The sequence below is a fragment of the Canis lupus genome, chromosome 4 (assembly GCF_011100685.1).
Source record: "Canis lupus familiaris isolate Mischka breed German Shepherd chromosome 4, alternate assembly UU_Cfam_GSD_1.0, whole genome shotgun sequence".
Taxonomy (NCBI): domain Eukaryota; kingdom Metazoa; phylum Chordata; class Mammalia; order Carnivora; family Canidae; genus Canis; species Canis lupus.
Genome location: NC_049225.1, coordinates 30,335,810 through 30,359,437, shown reverse-complemented (window position 1 = coordinate 30,359,437; position 23,628 = coordinate 30,335,810). Strand labels below are relative to the sequence as shown.

General features: G+C 54.3%; 1 protein-coding gene across 4 annotated transcripts in view; it reads right to left on the bottom strand.

Annotated features, from left to right (window-relative positions):
- TSPAN14 (tetraspanin 14) overlaps window positions 1-23,628 on the bottom strand; it is a 55,183-nt gene that overhangs the window by 5,401 nt on the left and 26,154 nt on the right. For all 4 annotated transcript variants that reach the window (XM_038534486.1, XM_038534485.1, XM_038534488.1 and 1 more), the window contains 5 exons: window positions 20,983-21,080; window positions 6,696-6,746; window positions 4,959-5,105; window positions 3,239-3,409; window positions 848-973 (listed from right to left, as the gene is read on the bottom strand). In XM_038534486.1, the coding sequence (XP_038390414.1) occupies window positions 848-973; window positions 3,239-3,409; window positions 4,959-5,105; window positions 6,696-6,746; window positions 20,983-21,063 (576 nt within the window). In that variant the 5' untranslated portion in view covers window positions 21,064-21,080. The remainder of the gene's footprint in view (window positions 1-847; window positions 974-3,238; window positions 3,410-4,958; window positions 5,106-6,695; window positions 6,747-20,982; window positions 21,081-23,628) is intronic.

Here is a 23,628-nt window from a genome sequence, read left to right as displayed (position 1 = left end):
TTTAAATTTCATAAAATTTTCACCTGTCACATAATATTATCCTTCTTTTCACTGATTGTCAACCACTTAAAAATGGCTGAAACTATTTTTGGCTCACAGACCATACAAAAACAGAGAGCAGGCCGGGTCCAGCGCATGGGTCATAGTCTGCCCTTGCCTGTGCTGGGAGATGTAAATTCTACTGGCTTAATACTTCACGGTCACAGTGGGGACCCGGGGCGCCTGCTGTGCAGCCACAGCAAACCCGAGCCTCTCCTGGGCTGGGGAGTCAGCTGTGTGACAGTGGCTACACCCTGCCTGCCCAGAGCCCCAGGGCCCAGTACCAGGCACAGCTGAGCACAAGAGCTGTAAAGGACTCAGTTCTGCCAAACATTCAGTGCTCCTTTGCAAGTCATCCCAAGAGCCCTGTTTCTGGAACCCAGGGACCTGGGCCATGGACTGGAAATGAGAACAGGTGAAGAAGAAAGGAGACACTTCTCCCCCCCGCCCCCAGATGGAGAGTACCCCCACCTCCCCAGTGGGGGCTTCTGTGCACTGGCCATTTCCTCCAGTGAACAGTGAAGAGGGGTCCCAGGGCTCACCACACTTAGAGCATTGCGTTCAGGTGCCCTGAGGCAGAGCCCCTCAAGGGAGGGACCCTACTAATCTTCCCCTGCTTCACCCAGAACACTAGAGCCAGGGCAGGCCATGCAAAAATGTGCCTGGGGTTTATACATATAGGATTTCGGAGCTGCAGGAGCCCAACAGTGGTAGGTGGAGAGAGAGCAGAGCAGAGCAGAGCAGAGAAGCAGCCCAGAGCGCTCAGAGAGCCAGAAACTGCTCGGCGAGCCCCGGGCAGGCGACTCACCGCAGGGTCCGGCACACAGCAGGAGAAGGGCACCCCACACTTCTCGCGGCTGTAGCTAGCACCACTGCAGTTGAAGTAGACGTTGAGGTCCCAGTCTTCAGGGCCATAGGCCCCACAGCACTGGTTCTGTGATCACAAAAGCCAAGAGCTGTCAGGGGACTCTGGCTCAGAGCCAGGGCTGTGACCACCCACAGGGGATCAGGGATTCGAGGTTTAAGCGCTGCCCCACATACCACACAGACAAATCAGGGCCCCCCACTGACCTCCCGCATGCACGGAGATGTGGGGCGTGGTCACCTAGGTAGCCTTTAAAGAAGGAAACCAGGAGCCTCAGCCATGACCACTCCTGGATCCAGCACGCAGCACTGGCTCCGCCAGGACACAGCACTCCGGTCCAGAGCCTCCCCGGAGCGTCCCCTTCCTCCGCTCCCCTCAGCCCAGAGCGGACTCCTCACTCCCGTCTGAGGCCACACAGGACCTCTGATGCAGTTCTCTCGTAGGACAGTGGGCAGTGAGTGTCTTCCTCCCAGAGACCTTTCCAACTTGACCTTGGTTCCCTTAATGTATCTCTTTACAGAAAACAGCTGCTAGACCCCAAGGACAGAACTGCGACGTAACAGTCGCAGTTGAATGAACAGTAACATAATCATTACTCTGCCCCCCTAACCTGGGGTCCCTGCCCTCCCCTTCCCACTACCCCCATCATCTGGTATAGTTACAAAGAGAAATGCCATTTGTCCAAAAAACTGTGAATCCAAACACACTGAAAACAGCAGTGTGAGGTCAACGGCATCCCCGACCAGGAGTGGACTCCCATTTTTACACGTGTCCTTACTGCTGACACGGCTGTGGCCGTGATCACAACAAATACACAACCAGGATTTCTGATTGTCTTCTTTTATTTCTAAGATAAAATGCCGTCTCCCCCGGCCGTCTACCCTGCCATGGTTCCAGCTGCTTTAATGAATACCGAATATTTCAGCATGAGGAGTCTCCACAATTTACTGAATACCCCTGCAGAATTTCTTTTCAAGAGGAAAGGACGACACTGGAGAACACTAACAATGAGGCCCACGTGGCGGGGGTTCGCCCCACTGCATGGGCACATCACACAGCTCGGGCTCGCCCATGCCCAAGCAACCCCACCCAACTGGCACATCCCACTGCAGGCCACGCCCCGCAGCAGGGCTCTCCACCCCCTGCAGGCCACGCCCCCACGGCCGGGCTCCACCCGCTGCAGGCCACGCCCCCACGGCCGGGCTCCACCCACTGCAGGCCACGCCCCCACGGCCGGGCTCCACCCACTGCAGGCCACGCCCCCACGGCCGGGCTCCACCCACTGCAGGCCACGCCCCCACGGCCGGGCTCCACCCGCTGCAGGCCACGCCCCCACGGCCGGGCTCCACCCACTGCAGGCCACGCCCCCACGGCCGGGCTCCACCCACTGCAGGCCACGCCCCCACAGCACAGCCACGCCCCCACATCCCCAAGGCTCTCCCCAAGGCCAGGGAAGCCATGTGCCAATGGGGACCGGCATGGGGAGGCTCGGTAGGGATGGTGGGGAGGGAGGGTCGGAAATGGTGGGGCTGGGGCTTTCGCAGATGAATGCAGGTCACTATTCCAACGTGGGAAAGGTCCCTGGCCCCGACGTGGTTTTGCCAGATGCCGGGATACAGGACAGAAGGGTAAACAAGTTTCAGGGAACATGAGAGCAGACCACAGTTATTTTTAATGCTTTCTTGATTATTTTCTTCTCAGAACCAAAGTGTTCCATGTGAAGTCCCCGAGGAAACGAGGTTTTCCGGCAGCGCGCAGAGGATCAGACACGCGGGGAGCGGTGCCCCGGGGCGGGGACGCTGCGGTCCAGGCCTCCAGGTGCAGCCGCACGCAGGGGACCGAGGCCAGCTGCAGTAAAGGCCAAGGCCTGGGACGGCTGAGCCAGGCCCCTGGGGACATATTCCAGGGAGGTCACATTCCTCGCCATCTGGGGAAGCTTCCTCCAGGCAGGTCTGCCCTCTCCAACAGGAAGGGGAAAAGGTCCCGGGGAGGAAGTGGACAGGAATAGCCTCAGACGGTGAGTCACGCGCCAGGGGAGGGGACGACCCGTCCCTGGGTACGCACAGCGCTTGGGGGCCTGCAGCCACCTGGCCAGGGCGGAGGGGCCTGGGCCCCTGGGGGAGGGCGCCAGGGCGGCTAGATGCCTGCCTCCTGCAGATGGGGGCAGACACACTTCGAACACGCCTGTGCCAGTGCGCAGGCACCAGCAGCCAAAGCTAAACCGACCAGAGCCGGGAGGCGCACCTCCCACTAGCCAGGCACGTGTGCCCAGAGCAGCAGGCACCACTGGGGACCCCCATGCTCTACCAGGGCGCCCAGAGCAGGGGTGCCTACCGCTTTCTGAAGGGAGTCAATGAGGTTCTGCAGGTCAATGTCGTCCCGGTAGGATCTGATGTTGCTCTCGAAGAACTCCCGGAACCGGTCCCTCACCCAGTCCTGGAATAGGAAGGCCAGCACGGCCACGGCCAGCTCCAAGAAGAAGATGAGCACGATGGTGCCGCAGAACTGCACGAGGACAAGAACCCGATGGAGAGTTATGACACCTGCAGCCTCCAGCCAGGGGAAACCTCGCGGGACCCAGGATCGACGCCTGCCACAAGGCGAGTGGGCTCCACATCCAGGAGACCAGCGCTGGCGCCCCCAGGAATCCCTGGGTCCTGGCCGGCAACCCTGCCCCAGCTCTAAGTGGACACATGCATCCCCACCCACATCACGACAGTGCTGGTAAGAGAGGAGGGAAAGGACGAGAAAGCTCCAGGCCACTGCCTCACCCCTCTCCTGTGATGTAGCCCCCCTACCCCACAAGGAAGCCTCATCCCAGTAAGGGATGGTTAACCTACCCCGCACCAGGCTATTGGCTCCTTTAGGGCTGTGCCCCAGACACAGGCTCTGACCACTTTCCTCACACACACAACCATCCAAGCTGCTAGAAATCTAATGCGTCGCCCACACATTAAGGAAAAGGAAACTGAGGGTCACCCAGGCAGGTAGATTGCTTGAGTATACACAGCTCACGAGGGACACGTGAGTTCCCCGGCAGGGCTCTTTACCACTACCCACCCTGTGTGTGGCAAGACCTCTCCAGAAGCACAGCGCCCCTGGGCACAACAGTGCTGCTCTTCTGCAAGGGCCCACCGCACCCGCACCCCCCACCTGGCAGACATCTGGCCAGCAGTGCGTGAGTTCTCCCGACCATTGCCATCACCGGTCACCCTGCGCTGTAAGCAGCCATGCCACAGCAGCCGAAGGTCAAGGACACGGAAAGCACCCGCACATACACACAGACGGGTGTACACACAGGGCCCTCCAAACCGCAATCACCGCTCACAGAGAAGGAAGGCACTAAATATATTTTTAAGAGGAGGAAAAAAAAAATGAGGGAAAAAAAAACCCACGTGTTTGCTTTTTAAATTAAGCCCAGGGAAGAGAAGGCTTGATCTAATAAATTCCACAAATAATATATTGCAAAACACGATTATGTGTTTTCCCCACCAGGTGCTATTTAATTTTAACTGAATGCATTTCAATGTGAATTTGTATCTAAATATAAAACCAAACTCTTAGTAATTGGCGGTTCTGGCAGGAAATTAAGGATTCTGCACCGCACATCCCAACAGATTTACACACCCTGGAGGAGGGAACCGATTTCCTAACTTTACTGGCAACATCTTTTGATCTTAGCCAAGAAGGGCAAAGGTGAGTAGCAAACAAACAATTCGTTTCAAACTTCTGGAACTTCTGAGGGAAACAGGACGCAGGGGAGGGGGCGAGGAGCTGGCTGCCCAGCCACCCCTTCCCTCAGGGAGCTGAACCCCGGGGGGCCCGGCTTCTCCAGGGCCGGGGAGCCAGCTTGGCCCACAGCTTCCCCGTGGCCTACCATTCGGTGGGAAGCAAGGTACCAACAAGGGCTGCATCCTCCCCACACTGCCGGGGCCTCGGGGGCCCACAAGAGCTACCCCCCCCCACCACGTAAGCTTTCACAAGCCTGCCCAGCAAAGGCCTCACCCCTACCTCCCTGACCCCCCCCCCCACCCCTGGATCTGGGGCTACTCACAAACTTGAGCAGGCAAATGTTCTCTCGCAGGGCCCCCACGCAGCCAGCGAACCCCAGCGTGAACATCACCACGCCCACCATCAGGACCAGCACCACAGGGTCGATCCCATGCAGCCGGGTCACTTTGGTGAGGTCAGAAAGCACCCCCTGAAAGAGGCAGAGACAGCATCAGCCTCAGGGAGTCAAGGGTGCCTCGTGGGGAGGGGGGCTTGGTTGTATCCAAAGATAAAATAAGGACAGGGACCTGTCCTCTGAGGCTCCATCCTCTCATTCAAAGCCAGGCCGGAGCACAGAGCGCAGCCCCTGCCCCCTGATCTTTGCCCACCTTGGCTTCCAGGGCCCTCACAGGCACCAATCCTGGGCTGCGCCTTGGCTGTGAGTCCCTCCCCAGGCACACTCCAAGCTTTTTTTGTAGACTGCAGGGTGCCTATGCCAGGCCTGGAGTGGAAGGGGTCCTGGGGACCCCTGAGGCCTCTGGTCAAGGCACCTTAGGGGCCAGAGCCTCACCCTGGCCTCTGGCTATGTGGCGGCTTAGGCCACTTGGAGAACCCCACCATCCTGCGCACACTCTTGTGGAAAAAGCCCACCAAAGGCAGGCGAAGGCCGCGCCGTCCACAAGACCCTTTGTGATCATGGGAGGTGTTCTACACCCGCACTGTCCCTAATGGTAGCCACTGGTCCCCGTGCTAGTGAGCACCTGAGTGGAACTGAAGAACGGAACCTTAACTGGTTTCATTTTAACTAATTTAAATACATACAGTCCCGTGTGGCTGGTGAGAACCAAAAGGGACAGAGCAGTCCTGTAGGGTTCAAAGGAGGGAAGAGAGAGGAGCCACCCGTCCGGGCACCCAGGGGCACCCGGGGGCACCCAGGTCTCGGCTCGGGGCTCAGCTGGAGGAGCTGCTGCTGCTCAGATGGCCACACGGTGGCGCTATGAGTCACGGTTTGCAGGGACAGGGTTGAGAGACGGTCAGCAGGACAAAGCGATATTGCACTTCAGCCCCTGACCTTTAGGGGTTCACAGGCTACCTTGAAGATGCCCCAACCCTAAGGCAGGCCTTATTCACCTCCTAAGGCCATGGCAAGAAAACCTGTAGATCTTTTAGTGCTCCCGCCTCCTTCTCCTGGAAGCAAAGGAAGGTTCCGTGCCTGAGGCCCAAGAGGATGCTGTAATTCCCACCACCTCCTGCCTGGCCCCATGCTCCTCACACCAGCCCTTGTCCTTCTGGACAGGAAGACCCTGGTCTGCCCACCTCACCTCTCCTGCACAGGCTGGGCCGGGAGGTTCCCAGGTGTGTAGGGACCTGGCTCTACCCCTCAGGGCACCCACGGGGCATGTAACACAGCCCTGCCCCTGCCCTCAGAAGGACAAGAACACAGGAATCAACACAACTGTGGTCAGGGACCTGCTGGCTCCCGGAGGCACAGACAGGAGCAGAGGTGGCCCCAGGCCCGCCCTGGACACAGCTGCACACAAGCCCCCAGGCCACCTGAGGCTTCTGGGAACAGCACAACAGGCTCCCCACACTCGCGGACCTCAAAAGCCCAACCAGCCCAGCCCAGCCGTGGCCCCCAGCAGTGACCCCACCACGGGGACGCAGAGCCAGGCCCAGGGCAAGCCACTACCGTGTGCCGGAGTGCTCATTGGGGAGGAGTCTGGATGAAGCAACAATTAAAGCTGAACAAACCTGGTCCGGGCTCCCTGATGCTTACCGTCCTGGTAACATGGACACCTACCTTTTCACTCCATGCCCACAGTCCAACTCCAAGGAAGACAACTCCAGCCAACTAAGCAGAGGAGGAACGGGGCAGTGGGGGGGAGACAAGTGGGGAAGGAGGGAGGGAGGGAGAGAGAGAGAGAGGTTAGATTCGAAATGAGCACCATGAACGTACTTCTTAGAGGAGCATCCACACCACTAGTCAAGGGTCGCTCCCGACAAATGTCCCTGCAGGCAGAACAGGAGCAAGGCAGCCCCCAGTCCCTGCAGGTGACGGGAACTCTACCCCAGAGCCGAGGGAAGGCCATGCTTTGTGCATAACCCACACCTACCTTCCCTGAACCCCTGGACAAACTCCTTCACCCACAGTGGCCCCCTGCCCCAGAGAGCAGAGAGGAAGAAGCCAGAGCAGAGCCTGGAGGCCAGAGTCGCAGACATCAGGCCCTGCCCTGTTTCTTCTGTGATCCGAAAGCCCCTCGGCTCACCTTGGTGCAGGATCTGGGGCACCGTGACAGCTCCACAGGTGCATTCACAGGCTCCCCGGGCCAGGTGAGCCTCTCTCCAGAGCACTGGGCACCACTGCGGGGGACGCAGGGCCCGTGGCACCTACACGCTGCGTGGGGCACACCTGTGCTCCATGGTCCTGGGTTATTAGTTACTGAATTAAAACAGGCCTGTGCCTAAGGACGCGTCCACCCCAGAAAAGGCGCCCCCCGACCCCACTGGGACCAGGTGCTGCCTCACGTGCACCATAACGGAAAGGGTTCCCCGCCCCCCACCGCATACACCCCACAGGCTCCTAAACCAGAGGTTTTTCCATATAAAACAAAACACCTGGTCTCTGAAAATTAAGCTGCCCGATTTTCTGCTTAAGTACTTTATAGGCCGCTGGCACCTGCCTGCCGTTCACCAGGACCTCCTGACAAACAGCAGGGCTAGGCTGGTCTAGGACTCACCTCTCCAAGGCACACCCTCACCCTTCAAGACATCCCTGCCTCCTTTGTTTGCTCCCGGCCCCGGGTGGGGCCTGGGGTGGGCAGGCAAGGCCCCTTCAAGAAAGCCCCAGGAGATGGCCACCTCTTCGGAATCACACAACTTCAGAAAATGCTGACGTGCCCACTGTTTAGGGTGGGACCCATGAGCACCTCCTTTCCCGCCCCAAGTGTCTGACGCAGGCAAGCCTGAGTGTGGCCAAGCACTGACCACCCAGCCCGCAGCCTTGCCCCCACCGCCTGAGGTCCCCGGTGACTTAGCCTCCTGCCAGCCCTGGAGGTCAGGTCTTTTTTCCCAGTTGATTTAACCTGACCAGACACACAGCCGGCCATCCCCTCCTGTCCTGAGGCGCTCAGCTTTGCCGACACGAAGCACTGGTCCCTCTTGCGGCTCAGCCTCCATCAGGGACACCCCCCCCCCGCCGGGTTCTCTAGAGGAGGCCGTAATTCACATGGCTTGAGACACTCTACAAGCTCACCCACGGATCCACCTCCCAAACCGAGCACCTGAGGCCCACCTGACTTGTGCACGGCGGACAGCTGACATTTCAGTCCTGCCACGTGCCCAAACGGAGCCTTGCTCTCCCCCTGCCCCAACCAGCTCCGCCAACCCTCCCCCTTCTCATTAAACGGCACCACAGCCAACTCAACTCAGTTTCGATCAGAAAACCTGCACGTCACGCTTGATGCCTCTCTTTCCCTCTGACCGCCAATCTCCCTGCCCTCTGTTGGTTCTACCTTCAGAACGAGTAATGCCTCTGGCCGGTTTCCTCCCTGCCCTCTGCTCGCACCTGTTCATGGTCCACCCTGCAGGGGCCTCCTCCCGGCTCCCCAAGCAACTGGAGCCATCCTTTAGAAACAGCTCAGGTAACCCCCCTGCTCGAAACTCACCGAGTTACTTCCTTTCACGCTTAGGATCAAATTCAAACTCCTTGAAGGCCCACAAGGGCCTACGCGGCCAGGCTTTGGCCCGCACACGTCTACGCTCCAGGCCCACCTGGCATTGCTTCTGTTTCTGGAACTCACCAAACTCATCCCTGCCTCAAGGCCTGGACACTCTTCCATCAGCCTAGAATGTACCTCCACCATGTCCCTTGCGGGCTTGCCTCGCTTCACGCCGCCGTCGGTTCACCTCTTCAGAGGCGCTTCCCTTTACCATCCTAGGACAGCTCTCCGCCCTTCCCTCCTGACCTCCTTCCCGCTTGGTTTCCTTCGTGGCACGTACCCTAGACCACACGAGCCATATGTCTACCTACACGCGTACTGTTTTGCTCAGGGCTGCATCCCACGAGCCTGCACAAGGGCGTGGCTGTAGTCGGCACGGGCTAGGTGCAAGTGCGTGAGTCACCAGGGCTCCAAGACCGGGGCGGCCTCTGCCCGTGCTCCCAGCTCTCTCCCAGACGTGCTGCCGAGTCTCATTCCCTCCAAATGCATTCAGAGCAAACGGGGCCAAGTGAAAGCTCCGCCTGGCCCCAATGCACAGCCAGGCCCTCTACAGAGGCATCAGGAGCAGGACAGGAAGCTGTCCTGGAGGTTGTCGCGCCCTATGCCTCATCCAGTGTCCCCAGCAGCACTGCAGCCCCTGCCTAACCGAGTTCTATGACAGCCTGCCTACCATGGAGGGTGGGGAGAGACTCCTGCTCCTCAGAGACCCCTGGCTGAGTCATGGCCAACTCCCTCTGCTGCAGCACCAATTTCCTTCTCTTGCAATGATTGGGGACTAAGAAAGGGGGTCATGTTTTTTTTCCATTCTGATTTAAAGGAATAGCTAACGTTAACTTGCACCAGAATGACAGGAACCAGCAGGGTGGGGGGAATCACATGGCACATCGTGGGTTCAGGATCTTTGGGGACCGATTTTAGAGATGAGCCTGAGGAAGGACCAGACAGGGGAAGTGGTGTGTCTGGGAGCTCACCGAACAGCCCCGTGCATGAGCCAGGCCAGGACCCTTGCCAGGCTTCACCCAGCTTCCAATGGGGCCTCTTCCCTGATCTCTCCGGGGCAGATGGTCCAGGGCTGGGCTATTGTCCCTGGCTGCCAACCATCTGGGAGCGACAGTTCAGCTGGGTGCTTTCCAGCCTCAGACTAACCTTCTTTGTCTCTCTTTCATGACCTGATTAAATCCCCTCCCAAAAGATGGGGCCTAACTCCCACTAAGGGCAAAGGGAGGCCGGCCTTGGACCATCAGGTGGTCACAACGGCAAGCAGTACTGCTCTTTCCTGGGTGCTGAGCAGTGCATTAAACACTTCATACACTTAAAAGACCCCTTTCACACCCCATCACACTGCTACTATTACCCTCTTTTTCAAACAGGAAAGCTCAGATGTAGAAGCATTTGGTTATTTGCCCAAAGTCACACAGCCAGACTGAATGAAAACCAAACCTGGGGGGCACCAGGGTGGCTCAGTCAGTTAAGCGTCTGCCTTTGGCTCAAGTCATGATCCCAGGGTCCTAAGATCAAGCCCCTCATCAGGCTCCTGAGGGGAGCTCAGTAGGGTGCCTGCTTCTGCTCTCCCTCTGCCTGCTGCTCCCCCTGCTTGTGCTCTAACAAATAAATAATCTTAAAAAAATAAAAAATAAAAACAACCCTGGGTGTCTCTGACCGTCCTGAAAGTACATTATCCCAACACCCACAGGGCAGCCTGAGACCTCCTGCACAAAAAGCAGGCCCAGGGACCCCACGGCATGGGAGTTCTGCAGAAGGGGCTTTTGGGCTGTGCAACTCTGAAGCCAAAGGACCCATATCCTCAGGTGGTGAGATCATTCTGTGGCCAGGAAGCAGGGCCTCTGAGTGTCACTGTCCAGATTACTGATCTCTCCACCCTAGGCAAAGCCCCCCTGTGGAAGTGAGGATACTCTTCTGGCATTCTGGGCTGGAAGCTGCATGGAATCCACTCACCATGTGAGCAAGCCTGTGACACTTCACCCAAATAGGGTCAAAGAACAACAACTGAAGTGTAGATCCATTCTGATTTACCTGGCCAGTCCTTGCTGGACGGGAGGGGGGGTCCAACACCTGCAGCTCAAAAGCAGCCCCCATCACCCACGATTTAGTGGCCTGGGCCTCTTGTATGATTGCATTTCGGCGTCTATAAAGGTACTTCAGCAATTCTTGCAGGCCTCAGAGGCCTTTCTGCAGTGAGCTCAAGGCAAATCAGCAGTGGCAATGCGACCCTCTCAGGGTCTGCCCCATTGGCCTCTGGTTCTTGCAAGCCCCCTGGCTGTCAGAGGTTGACATTCACAGAGCTGCTTATGGGAGTCCCAGAGTAAAAAACAGGAGGGATGCCTGGGTCCCCTGGCTCAGCAGTTGAGCGTCTGCCTTCGGCTCAGGACGTGACCCCAGTCTGAGGATCGAGTCCTGCGTTGGGCTCCCTGTAAGGAGCCTGCTTCTCCCTCTGCCTGTGTCTCTGCCTCTCTCTGTGTGTCTCATGAATCAATCAGTCAATCAATCTTAAAAAACAAAACAAAACAAACAAAAAAAAAAGCTAGAAGGAAACCCAAGAGTAAGCCAAAACTCAAGGCCAGAGCAGTGCTGAACAAACAGCACAAGTCAGCTGGTCCTAGTTCCAGTCTCTACTCTGTAACTTCCTGGTGACTGGACTTGGTACTAAGTCCAGGAACTCCTCTGTGCCTGTGATTTCCTCTGCAAAATGGCCTTTCCTGGGTCATAGGAGAGCTGTAAGGATTGAAGGAAGTATCACAAGTGACTTGCTTACCCCAGGGCATGGAGTCAGTCCAAGGGAGCTCTGACCTCCTGCACGGGAGGGGCACAGAGCAGAGACATCGAGGGGCCTTCCAGATGCCACCAATATTTGCTGGCCTAAAGACTCTCCGCGTCACCCACCCCCAATAACTCCGAGCTCCAGTCTTCGTCCTAAGACAAAGTCCTCCTTTCCAGGGGCATCTGTTTCATTAGATCTCAGAGACAACAGTGAAATAGAGTTTAGGGAAACAGAGCCTCTGAAAGGGTTTTTGAGCAAAGTAAGAAAGAATGATGGAAAGAAAATAGGACAGAGTGGAAGCAGCTAGAACACAATGTCAGCTCTGTTTCTAATTCACCCTGTGGCTTTGAGCAAAACATCCCTCTCTTGGAGCTCAGTTTGCCAATCTGCAAAACTGAGCAGCTGGGAGGCCAATAACCTCCAACGGTCTATACACCTCCCACTGCCTAAGCTCTGCCATCTAAATCATTAGGCAGGTGGAAATCCCATGGTCCTGGCACTCTCCGGGATAGGGAATCCTGACTCTAGACCTGGTTAGTTCAAAAAACACCAAAGATGCCTGTGGCCACTTAAAACACCAACAATTCAAATTATTGGCCAGAAAGGACACCAGTGGGCACAGACTGTAACCCAACCTGACCCTGGGCTGAGAGTGAGTCTCAAGATATACCTGTCGGGGTTAGGAAGCCTCATCCCTCAAGACTGTAGCCACTCTGAACCCCGTACAGTTCAGGGAATACCACTGTCATATAGTCCCACATTCAAAGAGTCTAAACTAAGCCACTTCTCAGTGGGAGTCTGGAAGGTCTGGGAGCCAGAAGGGATGCTGCAGCCCAGCTTCCTCATTACAGAGGGAACCAGGGCCCAGGGCAGGATGGTGCCTTGCACAGGGTCACACAGCTATCACACACCAGCTTTTCCTCCTGCCGGAAGGGTGGTTCTGAAAATAAGCAGCATGTGTGCCCTTTCCAACACAACCAACAAACATGCTAGGGGCCCCAGTGAGGAGGGGTAAGGACTACCCAGAGGACTCTGGGGCAGTTTCCACAGATGTCTCTGCATTTCCAGATAACAGAGAACCCACCCCCACCAAGCCCCGCCCAGGAATAACTGTGCCGAGACCTCCCAAAGGAAGGAAGGAGGAAAGGCAGAGTCATCCAAGGGAGGTTATAGGCAGCTCTCCAGGCCATGGAGAGAAGAAGCCCCAAACCAGCCTCGGCCCCACCTTCACCCCAGTCTCTACCACTGCTGGCACAGTTCAGTGAGGACAGTGCAGAGAAGACCAAAATACTAGGCCAGAAGCTGGTATTTCTGTAACGGGCCAGATAGTAAATATTTTCAGCTTTGTGCTGGATAATCTCTGTGTCGACCACTCAATACCGCTTTTATAGCAGGAAAGCAGCCATAGGTAATAAGTAAACAGGCAAGGCTGTGTTCCAATAAAGTTGTAGGTACATAAACCGGCAGAGCACCAGGCCTGCAGGCCACAGTCAGCCAAGTCCTGCACTGGACTATCACACTGCAACCATCTGGACCTCGAGACAAAAGACAGGATTTCCTTCAGCTTGGCACACGAACCCCGGGGCACCCCTATAATTCAAGTATCCAACCTAAACTGTCTTTATAGTACCTAAACAGGTCGTAATAAATAGTCTAAAACTGTAAAAATTCCAAATAATACATTTCCACGATGCGGTATTTTACAGCAGTGAGAATCAATGATCCACTACATACAACAGCATGAATGAATCGCATACACAATAGTTAACAACAACAACAACAACAAAAAATGCCAGAGTCAGAAGACTATTAAGGGAGTGTTACGGACGAGATGTTGTGTTCCTCAAAATCCGTATGTTGATGCCCTAAGTCTCTTAACATGGTGTTTGGAGGTGGGCTTCTGGGAGGTAATAGGGTTAGATGAGGTCATGAGAGAGGAGCCTCCAATATTTGTATCCTTATTAAGAGGAAGAGAGACCGGGACGCCTGGGTAGCTCAGTGGTTGAGCATCTGCCTTAGGCTCCGGTCGTGATCCCAGGTCAGGGGATTGAGTCCCACATTGGGCTCCCTGCAGAGAGCCTGCTTCTCCATCTTTCTGTGTCTACCTCTCTCAGTGTCTCTCATGAACAAATAAATGAGTAAATCTTTAAAAAAAAAAAAAAAAAAAGAGGGAGAGAGACCAGAGCTCTCTCTGCCATGTTAGGACACAGCAAGAAGGCATCCATCTGCAAGCCAGGGAGAGAGCCTCACCAGAACCCAAGCATGCCAAGCACCCCAAGCCCAGACTTCTAGCCTCCAGAAATGTGAGAGATTAAACCTCTGTCCTTTAAGTCAACAAGTCGATGGTATTTTGGGATGGCACCCTGAGCTGACCAAAACAGGAGGAATGCTTCAGTGAAAAAACTACATCTAGTATCTAATCAAAAGTCACTAGACAGGGGCGCCTGGCTGGCTCAGTATCTGAAGAGAGTGGGACTCTTGATCTCAGGGCTGTGAGTTCAAGTCCCACGTTGGGCATAGAGCCTACTTAAGATACAAAAAAAAAAAAATTACTAGATAATCAAGGAGGGAAATAAACATGATCTATAACAAGGAGAAATATTCAGTAACTAGAAAAGGATACAATCAGGACAGAGAAGGTGTAATTAGCTAAGACATGAAAACAGATATTGCACATATCCTGGGGGATTATAAAGGGAAATACAAACATGAGGAAAGAAACAGAGAACAGAAAGTCCAAATGGACTTTAGAAAGTACAACACTGGAAATGAAGAATTCACTAGATGGGTGAATTAGACACTGTAGAAGAAAAGATGAGTCAACTTGAAGACAAAGCAATAGACACTATTTGAACTAAAGGGTAGGGTGTGGGAGGAATTAAACAGAGCCTCAGTGACCTATGAGACAACAGGAATCGGAGAAGAAAAAGGGGAAGAGGGTTATATTCGAAGAAATAATGGTCAAAGTAGTCCTAAAACTAATGAAAACTATAAACCCCAAAATCCCAAAAATGGGTATTATTCTATCAAATTACACCCCAATAGAGGGAATTTTTTTTTTAAGATATTATTTATTTGACATAGGGCAAGAGACCACAAGCAGGGAGACGGATAGAGGGAGGAGAAGCAGACTCCTTGCTGAGCTGGGAGCCCAACACGTGAGGCTCCATCCCAGGACCCTGGGATCATGACCTCAGTCAAAGGCAGACACTTAACCAACTGAGCCACCAGGTGCCCCAGAGGTGATAGTTTTAAAAGTATTTTTGGGAAAAAAAAAAAAAGAGAGAGAGAGAGAAAGAAGAAGGTGGGAAGATGGGAACCAAGATGGGAACTGGGCATGCCCACACACAAGACCAATCAGTAGACTGCGCCATGCCAGCAGTCTACTAGGGGAGGATGCAGAGCTGTACACATTACCAGCTACCTGGCCTTGACACTACCCCATGAGCAGGTAATAGTCATACGTGCCCCGTGAACACCCCTTCCTCAGAAATCCCTGCTGGTGGTCCCAGCCTCCCACGTGCCCAAGTGAGATCAGGAGCTGAAGCCCCGCAGGGAGTAGCATTCACGGTGTTCTAGTGGAATCCCCGATTAAACAATCCTTGTCCTTGGCCAGTGAAAATGTGGAAAAATACACATACACACCCAGGAGATAAGTCGGTCTACTTCGTATAAATTGGGGCAGCCCTTCTAGAAAAGTAACTTTGACTATAAATATGTCAGCCAGGTCAAAACAACATACACACCCCTCCCTCCTGACCCATTTAGTCTCCTGGAAATCTGTCCTAGCAAATCATTTCCCTCCTTTGCCCAGAGGGAGGAATCTGTACCACACCAAACTAATCACTGCATCCTTATCTAGGATAGTAAAAAAAAAAAAAAAAAAAACTGGAAACAACCAAAATGTCCAATATGGGAATTTCCAAAAATACAATCAAGAACACTATGTGGCAACCTAAGATTGTTCTGTGCTAGGGGATGCTGACCCACGACTGCAAGGGGCACTCCCTGACCTGGGGGTCAGGCCTTGGGGTGTGGTGTTACCCGGACAGAGTCCAGCTCAACTAAAGGCAATTCTCCATCATCAGTCCAAGTGATCCAGAGACAGGAGCTCACCGCGGGATGTAGGGAGGCCCCTATCAAAGGAGCACAGTAAAGGCCTAGGAACAGTAGACCCTCTGCCCACAGAGATGCTGGGAGCAGGGGGAGGGAGCGGACTGTCCACTCCTGCACCAGACCCGCTCTGCCTCTCGTGTCCCAGCTTGCCTGGGACAGTCCTGGGATACACCTGTCGTTCTGGCTGAATTCTTAATAACCTCTCTTTTAAGGTCTCTGGACTTGGACCATCAACTCCAGGTTCACCCTACTCATGGGAGGCCTTTGTGGCTTTGAAGGAAGGGACCTGAAGCCTCGCTGGTCACAGAGTACAAACACCCATGGCTCTCGGGTCACCACCAAGAAACAGGCTGCCTGTTGGGCTCCAAAGCGAATTCCCGTACACTCCACAAGCAGGGAGCTGGGCTGGGCTCAGACCTGCCTGAGTCTCCGCAAAGGCCAGTGGCAGGGGCCTCTCCTGTCTGTGAAACACAGGCCCATTGTCTGTGCCACAACAGGCCTTGGTTCTTCACTTTTAATCCATCTCTGAAACAGCTCCAGGCAAGGGCTTTATCTGAACCTCTGCAGATTAAACTCAATGCTGGTGGCGGGAGGCAATCCCGGAGTTGCAGACATGAGTTGCAGACATCATCTGAATCATCCCCTGCAGAGGATTTACTCAGCGAAACCAAGAGAGCTCACATTCTTGGTGGAACCAGGTGGGGTGAGAATGAAAAGGGCCACACACAGCTCTTCCTCCAGGGTCTACCTCCCTGGGCAGCCCCTCTTCTGCAAGTCAAAGGAGATGGTTTTTTCTTCTTAAGCTGGGGGGAAAGTATACACAATATACAGTTTAGACATCTTAACCATTGGTGAGAGCATAGCTCAGTGGCGCTCAGGACAGTCACGGCGCGGTGCACCACTGCCACCATCTTGCAAACCTGGCACTCTGTACCCACTCAACACTAACGTACCCCTGTCCCCTGCGCTGGCCGCTGGCAACCAGCCTTGTACATTCTAGCTCTATGAATCGGACTCCTCTAGGTGCTGCATATAAGTGGAACCACACTGCATTGGTCCTTTTGGGATGACGGGCTTGTTTCACTTGGCATGATAGCATCAGAGTTCACCCATGTCGCAGCATGCGTCACAATTTCCTTCCTTTATAAGGCTGAAAAATATTCCACTGCATGTACAGAGTACATTTTGTTTATCTACTCATCTCTGGGTAGACACTGCGGTTACCTCTATCTTTTGGCTGCTGTGAATAATGCTGCTGTGAGCATAGGTGTGCCAACATCTCCCTGACACCCGGCTTTTTAATTCTTTTGGGTCTATGCCCAGCGTGGAATTGCTGGATCATATGGTAATTCTTTTTTTTTTTTTTTTTTTTTTTACATTTTGAGGAACATCCACACTGTTTTCCAGAGTGGTTGCTCCATTTTACATTCTCCCCAACAGTGCACGCAAGTTCCAATTTCTCCACATCCTTGTCAACACCTGTTACTTTGGGGGGGGTGTGTGTGTGTGTGTGTGTGCGCTTTAATAATAGCCACCCTAATGGGTGCAAAATAGTATCTTCTTGCAGTTTTGATTTGCATTTTTTAAAGATTTATGTATTTATTTGAGAGAGAGAGAGAGAGAGAGAAAATATAAGCAGGGAGGAGAGGCAGACAGAGAGAGAGAGAGAGAGAGAGAAGCAGGCTCCCTGCTGAGCAGGAAGCTTGAGGTGGGGCTTCCCCCCAGGACCCCAGATTACAACCTGAGCCAAAAGCAGCCACTTAACTGACTGAGCCACCAGGACCCCTTGATTTGCATTTTCTTAAGTCAAAGTCATTTTGCACTCGAAACAGGTCTAATATAACCAAAGAATACCAATAATTAAAGAAAAAAGGCAGAGGGACACCAGGCTGGCTCAGTCAGTGGAGCACACAACTCTTGATTTTGAGGTCATGAGTTCAAGCCCCACATTGGGCGTGGAGCCATCATACACACACGTACATACGTACATAGAGAAATACATTAAAAAAAAGTAGGGGATCCCTGGGTGGTTCAGCGGTTTAGCACCTGCCTTCGGCCCAGGGCTTGATCCTAGAGACCTGGGATCAAATCCCACATCAGACTCCCTGAATGGAGCCTGCTTCTCCCTCTGCCTATGTCTCTGCCTCTCTCTCTGTCTCTCATGAATAAATATATAAATAAATAAATCTTAAAAAAAAAAGTAGAACATGCCAGTGCTCCCACAATGCCATGTTGTCTAGAAGCACTGTTTCCCTGACAGTCCGGCGGACAGCCACATCCCCGTTTGTCACCCCAAAAGAGTATTAACAGTCCCTTGGAAAAAAATCTCAGCCCTGAACTGAAGGGAGAGAGCTTTAGAAACCCTGTTAGAGTGTACAGGTGTTGGCTATAAAGCATGCCAGTGTGCAAATAATTCTGAATGAGGCAGAGGCTCAATAAAACCTCATGTTTGTTGTAGCTCCAGCACTGGTCAGAGAAACGGCAGGCTGCCTTCTGTATATCAGAACCTGCCTACTGAGCCCAGGTCTGCCAGCAAGGCTGCAACCCTGTCCCTCTGCTCACTGTTAATTTGTCAAAACAGAACAAATACAGAAACTCTCTGTGCAACACAATTACCTCTGTCCTGCTTCAAACCAATGGGCGGAGGAGATATAAAATTAAACAGGACTGGCTCTGAGTTGTTAAGTGTTGATACAAGGTGATGGGAACATGGGGGTTTGTTTGATTTTGGTATTTCTTCCATTTCAAAAAGAAAACTTCTCTGATGACATAAGGCAGGCATGTGATCGTGTACGTTTCAGCAAACCCTGGGAGGCAGGCGGCAGGCCTGTGACACCGACATTTCACAATGAAAACACGAACACTACGCAGGATCACTCAGTGTGGGTGCGAGGCCAGACCAGCCCCTGCGTGAGGGCCTCCCACGGCACCCAACATGCGCTTTCTGGAGGGCTCAGCACCCCACGTCTCGGGCCTCCCCCCACACTGAGCTCCTGTGCAGATGAAAGCAAGTTGCTACCAGGGACCCAGCAGGGAGGCGTCTGGGCCATCCTCCCAACCAAGCTCTCTCCTGCCTCGTTTTCCTGACTGCTCCTTCTCGTCCCTTCGCACACTACTTGGGCCCCAGTGCACACTAACTGAGAAACGGACCCTGACCACATGCACTGTCGGTCCTGTGGAAGGCCGAGAACACAGCAGAACCCTTCAATCAAGCAGCCTTGCTGTGATTCCAGATGCAGGACCTCCACTCTGCCAATTGGGCTGCCCAGGTGTCATTAGTGGGCAAGTTGGTAAAGCTTCCCAAGAGCAAAGAATCTGTTCTTTAAAAAAAAAAAAAAAAAAAAAAAAAAAAAATTATTTATTTATTCATGAGAGACACAGAGAGAGAGAGGCAGAGACAGGCAGAGAAAGAAGCAGGCTCCCTGCGGGGGACTCAATCCCGGGGCCCGGGAATCACACCCTGAGCCAAAGGCAGAAGCTCAACCACTGAGCCACCCAGGCATCCTGCAAAGAATCTGTTCTGCAAAGAATGTGAAGAAACGGAGATTAGCAGGGCCCTGCCCCAACAACGGGAAGTTTTGCTCTCTCTGCAAAATTCGGGACGATCTTCAGAGGACAAGGCACAAGACCAAGCAGGCACAGCCTGGGGGTGGGAGGGAACAACAGGACTGCCGGGTGTACCAGTGTCCAAAGTGTCAGACCGCCTGCCTAGGCCAGGGGACCCTCCACCAGACACCTGGCCAGTGGGCGGGGCCTCCAGGTGCGCCAGGGAGGGAACATGGCAGTCCGGAAGCCCTTCACTGAGGAGATAAGGCAAGCACAGGCCTCCCATTAAGAGAAGCCCGTGGAAACCACATCGAACGCCCTGTATTAATCTTGTTTCAAGGGAAATGATGAAGTTGCTGGTGACAGCTTGTTCAGGGACAGAAAAAGATGAGGGGTGAAAGGCCAAGCCACTGAATCCCACCTTGTTTCTCTAGGACAGAAAGCCCCCAAAACTTTGAGATAAATCATTAGGAGATGATGCTGTGAATAATCAATGGTGAAAGCTGAGAAGCCCCCGTAAGTCTGCTTTGTTTGCAAGAGTTCTGGCCCAAACAGGCCGCACCAACAGCCACAGTAGAAGCACAATGTGGCGTCACGGCCACTCGTCCTGTCCCTCCTTCTCCATATGCACCCCCGCCCCCCAGAAGGTGACAAGCAATGCTTGCTGAAGATGCGCAATCACGTCCCCTCAGCCACCTGCACAGACTCCGCGTCTGCTTCTTCCGGGACGGATCACACTGGTGACACACACAGGCTGCGATACCTCCCCCGGTGCCCTGACCATCTCCGGCCAGTGCCCGGGTTTTCTGCTCTTCTTTAAGGCAGGGGTCCTTGGAAGAACTGTCCTGAGTCACAGTCTCCACTGGCTCGCATCCCATTGGCTCCTCAGCCAGCTCCAGGGGGTCTCCACCCCCCGGAGCACACGGCAGCCCCGGCCAGGGTCACCAACAACCTCCACTGTGTCAATGTCCATGCCGATTTTCCATCCTCATCCTGTGTCATTCCCACCCCCCACCCCCAATGGCACAGCTGACTGGTCCTCTCTACTTGAAAGGCTTCTCCGGCACCAAGTCTCCCGGCCTTCCCTCGGCCCACCTGCTCACAGCCAACTCTGGAGTGCACTTTCCTCTTTGGGGTCACCTCTAGCACCCCAGGGCTCCAGAGTCACACCTCTCCCCTTCTCAGTCTATAAGCCCCCTTCACGTCTCTGTTGTCACTTGTGTCCCCTCCCCCTGTACTCCCCGTGCTCCAGCCCCATGGCCTTCTCTTGGCCCCTTGCACATGCCTAGTGCATTCCGGCCTTTGCAAATGCTGCCCTTCCAGCCCACAGCTTTCTTCCCAGACCCCCCACCCGCTGCCTCTTCACTGATATTCTGGTCTTGCCTGCCTAAGTCACCTCCCTGGAATGTCCTGCCCCGGACTCCCCAGCCAAGGAGCTTCTCCCTCCCTGCTCTGCTGCTCATCAGTAGGCTAATGCCATTACTGATTAAACACAAGCACCGTAAGAAACAGGGCTTTACTGCCCTTGTCCACTCTTACCTCTCAGAGCCTAGAACAGGGCCTGGCCCCCAGTCAAAGGTGCACGAGGCACCCTGCTGCCGATGTCTCGTTGGGAGCACTCCCAGGGCAGGGAAGGGGGAAAACAGACATGCACGTGGGCCAGAGCTCCAAGTGTTCCTGAATTTCCAAGTCTGGGGCGGGGGCCCGTTAACCCGGCTTTCGGTCACCCCGGCCTTCCTGTCAAAGTACTTACCAGTCTACTTTATAACTAACCTGCCGCTGGTTCTGCCAGGGCAGGGCTCGTTAACCTTGCCTACCTTCTCCTCCAGAGCCTTGCAGGGGGCCTGGCACATCAACTGTACAGAAAGAATCACGATCTACTGAATAAAGGATGAAGCGAGGAAGCGAGGCCGCTCTCAGTGACTCACCCAGAAGACAATGTTGTAGCTGAAAAGGAGGTACTTGTACCAGCAGCTGACCTCGGCATTAGAGTATCTATAATAGTGCATCTTCTGAGAAGCGGGATCTGTGGACAGACATGGGAGTGATGAGAAACTCAGTTACATAACATCTCCTACCAAACCCACTCCCCAAGAAAAAGCAAAGGTGAGGTTCACACACAGACTCCAGAAATCTCCAAAGTGTTTCTGTGTTCCTGCATGAGTCTAGGCATAGCTTTACTACCAGTGCCAGCGACAGACTAGGCAAAAATCATGTTAAGTCAACTCTCCAAAAACAGACAAAAAAAAAGAGAATTTTGAAAGAATGGAGGATGCCAATTTTTATTTCTTTTTTTTTTAAAGATTTTGAGAGAGAGAAAGAGCGAGCGAGAGAGAGAGAGAGCATGCAAGAGGAGCGGGGTGGGGGGTAACGGGAGAGGGAGAAGCAGGCTCCCTGCTGAACAAGGAGCCCCACGCAGGGCTTGATCCCAAGACCCCGGGATCATGACCTGAGCTGAAGGCAGGTGCTTCACCGACTGAGCCACCCAAGAGCCCTGAAGATGCCAATTTTCAAAGTGTCTCCTAGATACCAGGCCTTCCCAGACATTTATCTCATCACCTCTCCATTGGGTGTTGACTTTTCAACTTTTCAGTTAAGGAAAGAGGAGTTAGGAAGGAAGGTCATGGGATTTGCCCAAAGCTAAGACAAAGAAAAAAAAAAAAAATACTCGACGAGGCCCAGGATTTGAACCAAGGACAGGGGGTTCCACAGTCTACATCCCCTCCACCCAACCACTACCTGGGGTAGGACAGCCAGGGGTAGGGCGAGCCAATGGAGAAATGGAGACTTGACCACTGAGAGGCACTTTGGGAAGAAGAGATGAAAAGCAGGCATGACCTAACCCAGGCCAGGGAAGAAAAGTCAGAAATAAGGCCCCATCCCATTATTTGTTCAGCTAACATGTTCTCAGACAACCTCCCAAGCTCTGTCCTCACAGAACGACGAAGGTGATGTGGCCCCAGGAGCCCACAGCAGCCAGCATACACCCCATTCCTCCCTCCCGTCCCTCCCCTGCCTAACTCCCCCCCCCCACCAGGTTCGGCCTCCTGAGGCTGTGAGTAAAGCTCAGACCACAGAACATTCTGAGGGCTGCACAGAGTGGGCGGGACGGGGAGGGGCATTTTTGCTTTAAATCTGTGTTCATTGTCCAAAGCCCCTCAGAGAATCCTACAGAAAGGAGGGTGCCCTCCAAAGGGAATTCTGAGGACCTGACCCACCTTGACTACTTTCCATTCTGAACCCAATAGCAAACAACCCAGGTGGGCCCTAACTCCTCCACCCCCCAAACCCACTGCCAAAGCAGTGGCTCAGTGGTGGGAAGGAGGGGGTGGCCTCACGCTGACCCATGGATGGGGGGTGGGCAGGACCTAGGGCGCACAGGGGAATGTTCACCACCCGCCATCCTCAGTTCACCTCCTGCTTCCCGGGGGTGAGGAGAGGGGCAGATCCGACCAGGGCCTGGGAGTGACCTCCGTGGCCTGGCTGGAACATTCCATCAACACAGTGATGACAAGCAGGGCCAGGAAAACCACATCCCTCTGGAAATGGGTGCTGTGACCACTCAACCCTCCGGGTGCAGCACCAACGGGCACAGCAGGCCACGACACCACCACCCAGCTCACCTCCTCCCTTGGGGGGGGCGCGGGAGGGTCTGGCCCCTGTGGTCTCAAAATCCAACTAGGAAGGGGACAGCAACCCAGCTACCACCCACCTCCCCACCCCCCGCCCCACCGTCAGCACAGCACTTGCTCAAAGGTCCCCTCCAGGAAGGGAGCAGGAGGGCAAGCCCAGGTACCGAAGGACACCATGGGTCACAGGCCACACAGGAGGCCTCAAAGCAGCCTGGGCCATGCTGGGCGGCTGAAGGGCCCCACTCCTTCCTGGGGCCACACCAACTGCCCCGGGCCGTTCCTGCCCTCTGGAGGCCCCAGCATCCTCACCTAGAACTGACCCTAGCGTCGCTGGTGTTGAGGCCCAGCTGGCAGCATCAAAGGACTTACTCCAGACACACCTCGGGGCTCCACCCTCTGCAGGTTCTGCGGACAAGGTGCGGGGTGGGACCCAGAATCCACATTTTTGACAAATTCCCCGGCGATTCTGACACACAATCACGCCTAACATACCAGGCATTAGCCTGGGGCTTCTGCACAGGTAGAAGGCCCTGCTTGTGCGGCCAGCACACGGGCCAGGCCTGCGGGCGAGACGGCTCTCAGGAGGAAGCCAACCACGTTTCACACATTACAAAAACCCCAGAACGCTGGGTTTTTCTCCAACTACAGAGGCCTGTCTTCGTGCATATAGACAAACACTTCTTTTAAACCTAAAACCCAGGGATCCCTGGGTGGCGCAGCGGTTTGGCGCCTGCCTTTGGCCCAGGGCGTGATCCTGGAGACCCGGGATCGAATCCCACATCGGGCTGCCGGTGCATGGAGCCTGGTTCTCCCTCTGCCTGTGTCTCTGCCTCTCTCTCTCTCTCTCTGTGACTATCACAAATAAATAAATTTAAAAAAACAAAAAAAAAACAAAAAAAAACACTAAAACCCAGGTCAGTTTATCCCACAGAACAGTCTGCT